A 12,562-nucleotide genomic window follows, 5' to 3' on the forward strand; every position below is an offset into this window, starting at 1 on the left:
AAAAATCAAATTATAATTTTGCTATACAGTAGCTTCCCCTTTGAAGATATATAGTATATATATTTTTTCCATTGCTTAAATCCAAGCGGCATGGTTCTTTAGAGAAAATACTTGCAGACAGCATGGTGTGAAAGATCTCTGATCCTCCATTTTCAATGTTCTTTACTAAAAGAATAGCATTAATCGGTTTCCCCAGCAAATCTTCCAAAGTTGTGGGCCGAAATGAACATCAACAGAGGTATTGTTTCTAAGTATCAAAAATAGTTCTTCCATTTTGTTCTGTATTTGCCATAAACAAGAACTTAATTCTCAGAGAAACCAGAACAGATTCAAAGAAGGGCAAAAAGAGTGACCAGGAGTCTCAAAACTAAATTCTAGATACAGAAATGGAAAGAACTGATGCTTAACCTTGAGGGAAAAAAACTAACACTGATGGTGGGATGGCAGTATTCTTCAGAAATCTGACCTTACCCCAAAAGTCAAATTATAGGAAGGCAGATTTGATTAAAAGTTAGATGAAATGTTTTAATGCTAAAACTTTTTAATTCAAGAGTAATTCAACCAATTATTTAGAGAAGTGGTAACCTCACCTCCCTTCATATGTTCAGGCAAATGGATGTTTTGATTTTATTTATTTAACAATAAATTAATGGGTGGAGTAGACCTGTAGAGCCTTCAAACTTTATAATTTTATGACAAAAAAACTGTTACAGTGATACAGAAGTAATGCAAGATAAGAATTAAGTTACCATTCATAAATTATTATATGGGCACAATCTGATCAATAACCTACTGTGCTCGCTAACATGAAAAATAATACACAAATTATGATAAAAACAAAATGACTTTAAAAATCTGAAATCTTGCTGTCAACTTCAGACTTCACTGCAGAAGTTGAATGTTCCATTTAAAATGTCAGAATAATGGGTTTATTATTTGCATAGGCTTCTGTGAACAAAATACTCATAATCAAAAACACCAATCATAATGAATTTAGGATGGCTTATTCCCATTACGTAAGACTCTAATCTAGGACTGTGAATATATTTATACCTCTTTGTATAATCCAACTACATTAAAATAATGTGAGTGCCAAATTGTTATGCAAGCTCCATTTCATATATGTGTGTGTGTGTGTGTGTGTATCCATTTTCATCCAACATCCACCAAATGAAAATTAATGAATGCAGATTTAAATTCTGAATTTTCCTAATTATAGTCTGAGAACTTAAAAGCTAGATTGCACTGAGCGTTCCATTACTATTCCACTTCTTATTTATTTATTTATTTTTATCCTGACTTTATCATTCTTATAAATAACTCAAGGCAGCCAACATACCTAATGCTTTTTCTTTCTATTTTCCCCAGAATACCTGGCCCAAAGTCATCCAGACGGCTTTCATGGTGGATTTAGAACTCAGTCTCCTGGTTTCTAGGCCAGCATCTTAACCGCTACACCAAACTGGCTCTCTATTAATCTTGATTTAAAGAGTTACCTGTGAGGAAAATTATATGTTGACACTTTCAGAGCAAAGTAAAATATAAGTTTCATATTATTGCTGGCTTTTTGTGTTATTGTTTCTTTTAACTTTTAATTGACAAGGCTAACAAACCCCATAACCATTTCCAATTATGGATGTACTTAAAGTCCCCCCCCCCGCCCCAATTTCGGTTTATAACTCTATTATAACTCTATTTTTTCAGTATCAAGTAGAAAATAAATGCAGAGTCCATTGATGTATTTGGCAGTTGAGCTTCGTAGGATATGCCCATTCATATATGAACGAATCTCTTTGTCTATCATTTCCATTCAGGATTTTGAATATTCAGATGGCAGCTACAAAAAATAAGATCAGCTGTCCAGCTGTATCCTAAGATAGTTCTTGGTGAAGTTTTTGTTTGATTTTAATCTTTATAAAAAGAATTGTAAAAATGAGAAGGAAGTTTTGGTTTTCAAACCACATACAGTATATTTAACTGTTAGTAGTCAAAGTATGCATCCACATACCAAAAGAATCATGTGACATTCATTCTGAGATAAATTGTGTAGAAAGTAAATGGAAAAAGCTTATTCATCACCTATTACAGCAAGTGCTGATAAATTGGTCACTTTTCACTGGAAACCACATTGCCAGTCTTAATAGTGAGTGCAGATCCTAATTATGAAACACTGGGAGGGTTGGAGAGGAAAAACATAAGCAGGGAGTTCATAATCCTGCTTTACAATCTAAGCGGCAAGAGGAAGGGGTAAACCTTATTATGGATCAAGAATGAGTATCAGGTGAGTCTGAGATTATTCCTGTCTCTGACCTATGCATATGAATATCTCCTATGTTTATCAGACATTTGGATAAGTCAGTGGTGAGTACCACAAACACACATTACAGGAGAAAAAAACCACAAACTTTTAGCAAATCAACCTTACTGAATCTTCCAATTTAAAAAAAAATGGGAATACATTTGTTTTTAACTAATGTAGCATAGATACCTTGTATTCATGGCACATCCCTGTTCCTAAAATTAGCAAAACATGTCACTATGTCTTGGTACACATTTGTTTGTAGTAACTTCTATAAATATTGTTGCCACATCCATGGAAAGAAGTGTTGTCAATTTATCACTGTTGGCTAGAATTATTTTTGCAGCTGTGGAGCAGGTTAATTGTGGACACTAAAAGATAGGAATGCAGAGTAAACATTCCTTATACCATTAATGCATGTCATTATTTTAGCAGCCGTGTGTTACCTTATTTACTGTCACACTAAGGTCATACTCATTACTTTAAAGGTAGGGAAGCAAGTAAGTGAAGCATTTCTAGTGAACAAATTCATCGGGTTTAAAATAGTCTGGTGGGGACCATCCACCATTATTGAGTATTTGTGGTTCACACCTTCAGCATTATATGAAATGAGTTTTTAAAAGAAACATATATAAATTCTTAATATATTTATTTGCAGATGAAGTAAATTATCAGCTGATCAATATTTAGATGCATGAAGACTATGGCTGGGCATTTTATTGAGAGAAAGCAATTTTCAGTGTGAGAAAATGAGATCTTATATTTGCCAAATGAGGTACAAAACTTAAGTCATTATTTGAAAGAGAGTATAAAAATCTAAATATACAAAATTTTATTTGTGTGTGTACATTTCTAGAGTAAGACTTTGAAGTGCACCTGGGTTGCATATAAGGATGTATTTAGGGTGCTTGGGATCAGCACATATATGCAGATGGCTATTTCATGTACAGACCACTTACTCCCTCTATACATTACTGGAATATTTAACATTAGAGAATGCATTAAGATTCTGATTTCAGACTCCTCATTCAGAACAAAAAAAGAACTACAAAACTGAAAGTGAAATGTTTTCTCACACCAGAACTGTATCATTTAGAATTACAATATAGACAGCATGACAAATGTCTCTCACTTCACTTCATTGGAAACACTGATGAAATGTACTACCTTTCATTTATTTTCCACTTTCACTATATTCCTCCTTTTACATTCATATATTTACTGTACAAAGCAAATATTAGCATATGGAGATAGTGACTGATTTTGAATATATCATCAGCCAATCTTCATAGCCTTCATAAGCTCATAAGTAGTAACGTTTTCCTTATAGAGTTTTCATTATAGAAGGGATGTCAAACACAATTTCATTGAGGGCCGCATCAGGGTTGTGTTTGACCTTGTGTGTGTGGGGGGGGGGCAGGGTGGATGTGGCCGGCTGGACGTCACTCATGTCACAGGCCCCTTTGGTGACCTAAGGGTTCTGCCAGCGAAAACAGAGCTTGGGAGGGCCACACACGGCCCTCCAAGGCTCCTTTTTCACTGGCAGAGGGTTGCAGGAGGCCATCGCAGCTGAAGATGGAGATCGGGGAACCGCATTCAGCCCTCCTGAGCTGGTTTTCACTGGCAGAGGCACCACAGACCAGTCGCTTGTTGTTTCCAGGGTGGCCCCGCGGGCAAAATCTAAGCACCTCACGGGCTGGATCCGACCCATGGGCCTTGAGTTTGACACCCCTGCCTTACAGAGTTGCTCCCTACGTTACAGAGTAAACTGCTTTTTCTATGGAGAGAAATTTGAAAAAGACTTCCTGAATGGACCTCTTTAAAATGCATCCAATATTCCTGAAGGGATATTTCAAAAGGGGGGTGGGGAAGCTCTTTAGATTCTGGCCATTGATAACATGTTGACGTTCCTCAGATGCTGTAATACTGAAATTTGCAATTTGGCATTTTTTGTATTTCAAAACAATTTTGAGAAAACATATATTTTGAGGGGAAAAAAGTCTACAAACTTTTAAGTCAGGCAATTTAAGCACTGAGGCATATTTATTCTCCATGGGAGAAGAAACCATTTTATTTCTTGGGGAAATATAAACAGCCAAACATGAACACTGACAATCCATTTGAATTCTGCAGGATCAAATACAATTTCTGCTTGAGATTCTATCTATCATTCTATAAGATGTATTGGCTGTTGTATTCCAGCGTAAACATTTTTCTGTTGTTACAGATAATGGATGAGCACTGGTTTGGGAAAGACTAAGGTAAAGCATTTCCTTTTCTTGCTAGTGTTAAGCATTGCCTTAATTTGATTATCTAGATTATTCTAACTAATTATTGTATGATATATTCTGAAAATTGCTTCTGTATTCTGTATTTCATGGAATGGTTGGGTGCTTTCAAAGTATTTGCGGATATGGATAACCATCCCAAACACATTATTGAATATGAAACCCAATTTAAAACATAACATACTTAAATGTTCTATACAGCATTTATTGTCATTGTGGTTAGCGTAAACTATATAAATCACAAAACAATTCTTTCTGCATGGCAGTTTTCCGCCTGAAATTTGTTAACAATGCTGCATTTTAGTATAAAGTCAGGGATATATGGAGAGTTAGCTATCAATCATTGCTTTTAAGTACAGTGAGATACAAATCTTTATAATATAAATTACTTGTTACAAAAAAAAGGGGCATCTGGGTTAGCTAGTTAAGTACAAAAATCTGTTAACCTCTATAAATAATGAAATGCAAGCAGCTCAATAATACAACACATACATCGGGTTACAGTATTTGAATATGTAATTGCAGACATGTGGCACAGGCACATTATATGGGACAGGCAAAAACACTGAACACATTAGAAGTTTAAAAATGTAAGCACTTTGGGGGAATATGAGCACACGATATAAACACCGAGCAACACTCTGAGCAGACAAAAGGAGCCACTGACAGTTGTAAAGCATTCGAACCTGGCAGAAACCTGTCCAAACAGCTGCAGTGGGATACTGATTGATCGTGTTTTTATTCTTACTGCTCAAGTGCTGCAGACAGTCATCAGTCTGAGAAAAAGCCCAACACGGGCACCGGCACCGGCACCCTCACAAACGCACCCAGAAAGTAATTTAACAGATGCCTGGGAGAGAGCAGCACCACAACTGCCTCAATTAAAACAAAGCAGGAATATTCAGTAGTGGTGAATTTTTCTCAGCAATATTCTGAGCTAGAATATGGAAAGGGAATTTTATGTCATTTATAATGGAATGCCAGATCAGGTGGGGGGGAGGGGGGAGGAGGAGGAGGAAGGAAGAGAGAGCTGATTAGAGCTTACTAATTAATATACATTCAAGAACACTTTAAGTAGGTCATGCTTTTATATATATATATATTTTAAGAAATGTGAGGTGTTTAGGAATACAAAAGTGTTATTGATATTAACTGCAACTCCAAAATGGAATCCAACAGGCATTAAAACTGAAAGGGATGATCTGAGGTCATGTAGCAGATCTGAAGCAGATCTTTTTTTTTTATCAAGTAGAACAGAAGTCTAACATTTCTGATGAGAAATAACAACTTTTTTGTAAAATTTATTTTCATAAAAGTTCTGCAGGTGGACCATATATATGATAATCATAAGAAAACTCCACAGAATACATTGCTCACTCTTTATTATAGTTAGGAACAGAATCCTAGTCTATAATTTGTATTACAAAGGGACTATTTTTTTTTTTTACTCCTAAATAACTTTCTTTTATCCGTTTTTAACTAGATTCGGGGTAAATTCATGACTAGAAGTGGCAAAATTGTTTGACTCTCACCTGCTGGTCATGGCATTCCTTTAAAGACACAAATAGGGCCCAATTATTGTTACAGAGTTAGTGCCATTGTTTCCTCTTAAATGATTTTATTCATATTTATATAAACGGGTATTTATTTTTGCCAATGTAAATGAAGAATGATTTGAGTCAATAAAAAATGATCATATTCTTATAAACTGAACTTAGTTTCTTGTGATGGATCTAGAGCGCTATAAAATATGAATTGAAAGGACCTATTTATTTAATTTGTATACTGCCACATGCCTTCCAAACAAGCATTACTCTGTTTGCATAATTCAAAATGCCTATCACTATAGAAATGGCATTGCAGGATGGAAAAAGTGGTGATGTCAAAAAATCAATTAGCATTACAATTCTTAGGTTTTGGTCTACTTTAATTTCTTCTACATTTGGTAATCTCACCACTACTATTATATACATAGAATTATATACATGTGGCATCAGGAATAATCAAAAGTAAAACTGGCTGTTTCCTGGGGTGGTGGTGGTGGGGAGAATGTTTTTAACATGCAGGTTTCAAGAAGAAATCACTTTTACCTCTCAATCATGTACAGGTGTAAATTATGTAAAATATGGCATTCTTTGTAAGTGATTTATTTCTTCTTGTCTTAAAATTAAAGAAAAATCAAGCCAAAAATGAGGAAACAAAATCAAATGCTGCAGTATCTCAAAACCTGTTCCACTTTAATTTTGATCAAGGATTCTAAATATCTAATATACATATTTAACTTAAGAGCAATTCAGTGCTGTATTATGAACAAGGCAGTTTTAAATTTTGAAGCAATCTTCCAAAGTAAGCAAAACTGGAAGATGGATACATTCTTGGAACTCAATGGAGTGGTGTCATGTATAACAAACAACAAAATTTTCTATTCTCAGGAAGAAAAGCTTTTTTTTTTTTTTTTTCAATATTTAGTCTGGAATAAAATTTAAAAGAAATCTAATCCCCTGAAAATAGGGGTATTTAAAAAATATAGACAGTAGACTTTCGAATATAATTCAGAGACACTGAATTTTTTTTTAATAATCCCAAGGGCTAGGAATTCTAGCATAACATTAGTCATGAAATGATACTTCCAATGTATCAGATTATTTAAGCTTACTTATTGTTCTTATTTCTTGTTTTTAAGTACAAGGGAGCCTCCATTTCATCATCATTTTATACAATCATCAATTTAATTTTAATTTACAAAGGCAATTTGCACTTGAGGCTTCCTAATCCTAACAAAATACTGATATTTTCATTGAAAACCTCATGAATGAGGTTTTTGCCACCCTTCCTATTAAATTAATGGTTTGCATTATTATTATTTTTTTAAAAAAAAATCAATTTGTAATTGTTAAAAAGTAGGGGTGGGGTACATTCTTTGAAAAGTCTGCTGTTCTTTGCATCAAAATGTATTCCTTGGTTTCAAAACGTACTCTGGTTCTCAACGACTATAATTTCCACAAAACTTTGGGTCTCCCTTTACAGCTGGATTTAAACTTTGCCCATACAGCAAAATTCTGCATTATGGCTATTACAACTCAGGAAACTCTTATACAGTGAACTGATTTGTTGGTAAATAACAAGAATTCACGATTCAGTAGTACAGGCGCCATCACTGAAAATAATCATAAATCTGATTCACAGAATTTATAAACAGACTTTCTGGGATTAATGCAAAAATATATTTATTGCAAGCTCTAACACATCCTTCTGTATACCAAACCATAATTCAGCTGAAAGAGAGACAAACAGGTACAATGTTATCTGAGAACCATCCTTGTTTTCTTCACATCCTTGAAGGCTCAAGATCTCTGTCTTCTAGTAAATTTATCAGAAAGCCAAAGCTGTCTTTTACTGACTCCATGTCATCCAAGGAACAGGGTTTAAGTATCCAACGTTTCCCTCGTGCAAGTGGTTCAAGTTCCAAATACTTTTTGATCTATTTAAAAAAGAGAAAAAGCAGCATCTTAAAAAATTAGTTCCATTTATTTTTCCGGTTTACCATTTATTCTTTTCAAAATAGAAATGGCTGAATGTTCATTTTTGGAGTTATTTCTTGCTGCTCTTGACATCAAGTTGATCTTGTGCACTGCATGTGTTTATGTTATCGATAACTAGTTTGTCTAAATCGGAGGTGGGTTTCAGCAGGTTCTGACCAGTTCTGGAGAACCGGTAGCAGAAATTTTGAGTAGTTCGGAGAACCGGTAAATACCACCTCTGACTGGCCCCGCCTCCATCTATTCTCTGCCCCCTGAGTCCCAACTAATCAGGAGGAAATGGGGATTTTGCAGTAACTTTCCCTTGGAGTGGGGAGGGAATGGAGATTTTACAGTATCTTTCTCCTGGAGCGGAGTGGGAATGGAGATTTTACAGTATCCTCTCCCTGCCACACCCACCAAGCCATACCCATCAAACCATGCCATGCCCACCAAGCCACACCCACAGAACCGTTAATAAAAAAAATTGAAACCCACCACTGGTCTAGATGCTATTTTTCCATTATACAATACATTATACAATAAATTTCTAAATTAGAGATATTAGGGACAATTAGTCCTTTGGATGAATAAGTATGTTCAAATTCTCCAAGAGAAGATAATATAAAGACATATTTACAAACCCAAAACTAATTTTAATGAAATAGACAAACATCAGATCCCTTTAAGGTTATATGACTGGAAATATTCAGAATGATTATTAGTAAATAAGATAATTTTGTAATGTATTCTTTGTGATTTGTTGCACATCAACATCCCTCAGACAGCAGATTGAAAGTTATTTAATTCACTGGATTTCACACATTCTAAAAGTTACAAATCAAGTATAAACAGCTGTCAAAACCAATTTAAGATGTGTTTTTTGAAAGCATATACAGTATACAGTATGCAATGGGGCAAGGATTACTTTAAATTTAACTGAATTGCCTGGCGAGCATTTATGGAAATTATGGGTATGAATTTAACCTTCAAAACACCAGACTAACAAAAGTGTCATAAAATAAGAATCATGGAGATTTCAGAACAGATCCTGGTATGACCAAAGCTGACTTCTTTCCAGATTTTACACCCAAATATGAAATATGAAAAGTAAAGAAAGAGACCAAGAATTTTGCAGCCCAATACAAAGTATAAAATGCTCTTCTTCCTCCATTCCACTCACAGACTACAGAAGCTTTCTTCAAGTTAAGCTTGAATTCTGGTGACTTCCTGCAGACCTTCAGGTTGTATTCTTGGCCATAATACAGAAATGGATTTTGCCGGGGATGTTTTCTCAACTTTTTAGTAAAGTCTGGCATTTTGTGGAAGTCTTCCATTCACATACTAAACAGGTTTAAATTAGTTGAGTTATCTCAAAATCCAATAATAAAATAATATCCACCACATCTGAGGACAGCAAATGACTTAAGGAATTTTTATTAATTTCCCTTCCCAGCATTTGCAGTCTAAGTTCTCCCATTAATTTCATTTAATGGGACAACAGATCCTGAGGCTTTATTTTTCCCTAAATGTTTAGATGAAGGTAGCACATAGACTAATTGTGAAGAAAATGATTCAATGTATATTCTACCATCTAAAAAATACTGTATATTTCACTGTATAATAGAGATACGTCCCCTTCAACTCTTCTTTTTATATGTCAATTATAGAAATATATTAAAGAGAAACTAATACTAATAGCTAATACTAAAGTATTCATATTAAATACTTAATGGTATTTAACGGAATACTTGATAAAATACTTAGTGTTAACTATTTAATAGTAATTAAATTAAGTATTCAAAAACTAATACTAATACAGATGTATTGGAAAAGTCAATGATGCTAGCAATGGTTAGTGGAAGAAGAAGAAGGGGCAAGCAAAGAATACGCTGGCTTGATGCCATCTAAACTGATACAAAAATGAACATCCAACAACTGAAAGAATCTGTGTTTCACAGGGAAGCATTGAGAGCACTTGCCTATAAAGTTGCCAAGAGTTGAATACAACTGAATAGTTAAAACAACAGCAACAATACTAGGAGCAACAACTTCAGACACCATATCTTAACCAAAGTGCTAAACAGCCACAATTGGAACCAGAATTTCCAAAGCTAAGCAAAATGGTTGTTAGGTGAGTTTACCCAACCATTGTTCAATCAATGGGATTGAGATGGGTAGCTATAGAAACTGAGTAGGTAGGTAGGTAGGTAGGTAGGTAGGTAGGTAGGTAGGTAGGTAGGTAGGTAGATAGATAGATAGATAGATAGATAGATAGATAGATAGATAGATAGATAGATAGATAGATAGATGATAGATAGAAAATAAATCTTGCAGTTAACCACACAAAATATAGAAACTGATTTTAGAATATTAAATCAACAACTATCTATAACTACAAAACACAATGAATTAAAAAGATAAAATTTCCATTTCTGGAACACAAAACTTAGTCAAACATTAAGCTTTCTTATTATGTAAGATCATACATCACTGTAAATATGGCTTCCATTAACCAGCTAAGTATTTGTAGTTGCTGAGATAAGAGAAAATCAATACCTCTGACCACTTAAATTGAATTAAAAATAAAATCAACTAGCAAGGTATGGCCAAGTACGGGTTTAAAGCTAAAATTGGAAATATAATAACAAGAGAAATGGGTACATTTGTTTAGTTCAGATGGCTATTTTCTTATCAAACTCAACTTATTTTTGACTCAAAGATGCTATTACTTTTTCAGTTTTCTCAGTTGCAATACAGAAGGATTATGGAACATTTAAAAAGGAAATGCAGAGAATGGAAGGCAAAGGGAACATGGTCAAAGGTTGCCAAAGTTTTAGAAGCAAAGAATATCGCTTTGAAATGTAGTTGCTAAAGTACAAGATACTATGTCCAATGAAAGTTGCTTTGAAGAGCAACACTTAGTCTAAGTACATAAATGCAACCCTGTGTCTAAGAAAATTTATTTAAAATTATTTTGTTCCTTTTATTCATAGAATGCACAGAAGTCCAAAAAATGATTATTATGATCTTACCAAGTGGTTATACTGCTATGTTGCAATATCATCGAAAATTCCAATTTAATAAAATTCCAATTTTATTAAACATTTAAAATTTTATTAAAGTACTAAAATTATAATAGGTATTAGAAAGATATACCCCGTGACTTGATATGTAATTTGTTCCTTAATTTATTTCTTTTCTTGCATTCTAACTACAATATATTAAAATATAACTGCCATTAAAAATGGCACCACTACAGAACAACAAAGTTTGCTAAGAAATATTCTGATCACTGAATGAAGTTAATGAGTTTAATTCCCAAACTCACATATCAGAGACAACCAATTACCCTGTCTGAAACACAGACTTGTAAAACTATCAAGTAATTGTAAAATGGTCTGCTACACACGAGTAAGATGTTGTTTAAATGGCTTGTTTGACTAGATGCATTCACCATGAAATTGATTCTGTTAAAACAGTATTTTAAAACCACGTTTACGTTAACTGCATGGGCAGAAAATGAGAAAAAAACCTGGCATTATAAAGGGTGGGCTTAGGTATGAGTCCAATTTTATGAGGTCGAGGGTTACTTGAATGAGAAACTCATCAACTGTGGTCATGCCCCATACAGGAACTAAGGAGGCTGCATACAATTAAGTTATGCTACTAATTCCATGTCAAGGACAATAAGGCCCTTTCTAAACCATCACAAAAGCATGCACTTAAATTATATGGCAAGAGGAAGTTACACACATTTCTTATCATATTTGTGTAGAAGCACCATGTAAAAATACTTATATTTCATTCTTCAAGTAAAAACACTGTTGGTAACTGTATGATTGGCATGTTGTTGTTTAAACTTCTGCCTGAAGCTAATGCAGCATTTGAGCAAAAAACCTCTATCCATGCGCATACACCATAAGGGGAGCTCTTTTGAATTGGAATGCTTAGTCTGCTATTCTATTTTTACAGTAGTTAATAAGATGCCAATGAGAACCCCAAAGAGGTTGAGAGATCGTGACAGCATCATCCTGATCATGTTTCCCACAACTGGTGTTGAAAAACATAATTTACTGCCTTCATAACTAGACACTGATTGCCTTTGCATTAACGACAATACTTGTTACATAGAGAACCCAAGTTTGCCATTCAACACATTCAGCATAAAGCTGTTGCCAGTTCTCACCATAGTATATTTACATGTATTTGCATGTATACCTGTATTCACATGGTATACATGCAAATACATGGTATTCACATGTATCATTTTAGAAAACAGACCTCTTTTATCTACCATTCTTCCCACTTCTATCCTGGAGATGCCTCAATGGTACCTTTAAGTATTATTGTATCTAAAACATATTTTACAATTAAAGTATAAGAACCCTTACTTCCCTATTTTCTATCATTTTAGTTAAATAAAAGGGGAGTATAAGTCCTTACAAATCTTAACC

At 34.2% G+C, this 12,562-nt stretch overlaps 1 protein-coding gene across 7 annotated transcripts in view; it reads right to left on the reverse strand.

Moving 5' to 3' along the window:
* Positions 1–7,797: 7,797 nt before the first annotated feature.
* The window catches only part of ARL15 (ARF like GTPase 15), a 160,763-nt gene continuing 155,998 nt past the window's right edge, over positions 7,798–12,562 (reverse strand). For 6 of the 7 annotated variants that reach the window (XM_034440868.3, XM_087885659.1, XM_060690699.2 and 3 more), the window contains one exon: positions 7,798–8,068. In XM_034440868.3, coding sequence (XP_034296759.1) covers positions 7,916–8,068 — 153 coding nt within the window. In that variant the 3' untranslated portion in view covers positions 7,798–7,915. The remainder of the gene's footprint in view (positions 8,069–12,562) is intronic. The other variant, XM_087885662.1, reaches the window with a different exon arrangement.

Source organism: Pantherophis guttatus, chromosome 2 (assembly GCF_059756535.1).
Source record: "Pantherophis guttatus breed Tessera chromosome 2, ASM5975653v1, whole genome shotgun sequence".
Taxonomy (NCBI): domain Eukaryota; kingdom Metazoa; phylum Chordata; class Lepidosauria; order Squamata; family Colubridae; genus Pantherophis; species Pantherophis guttatus.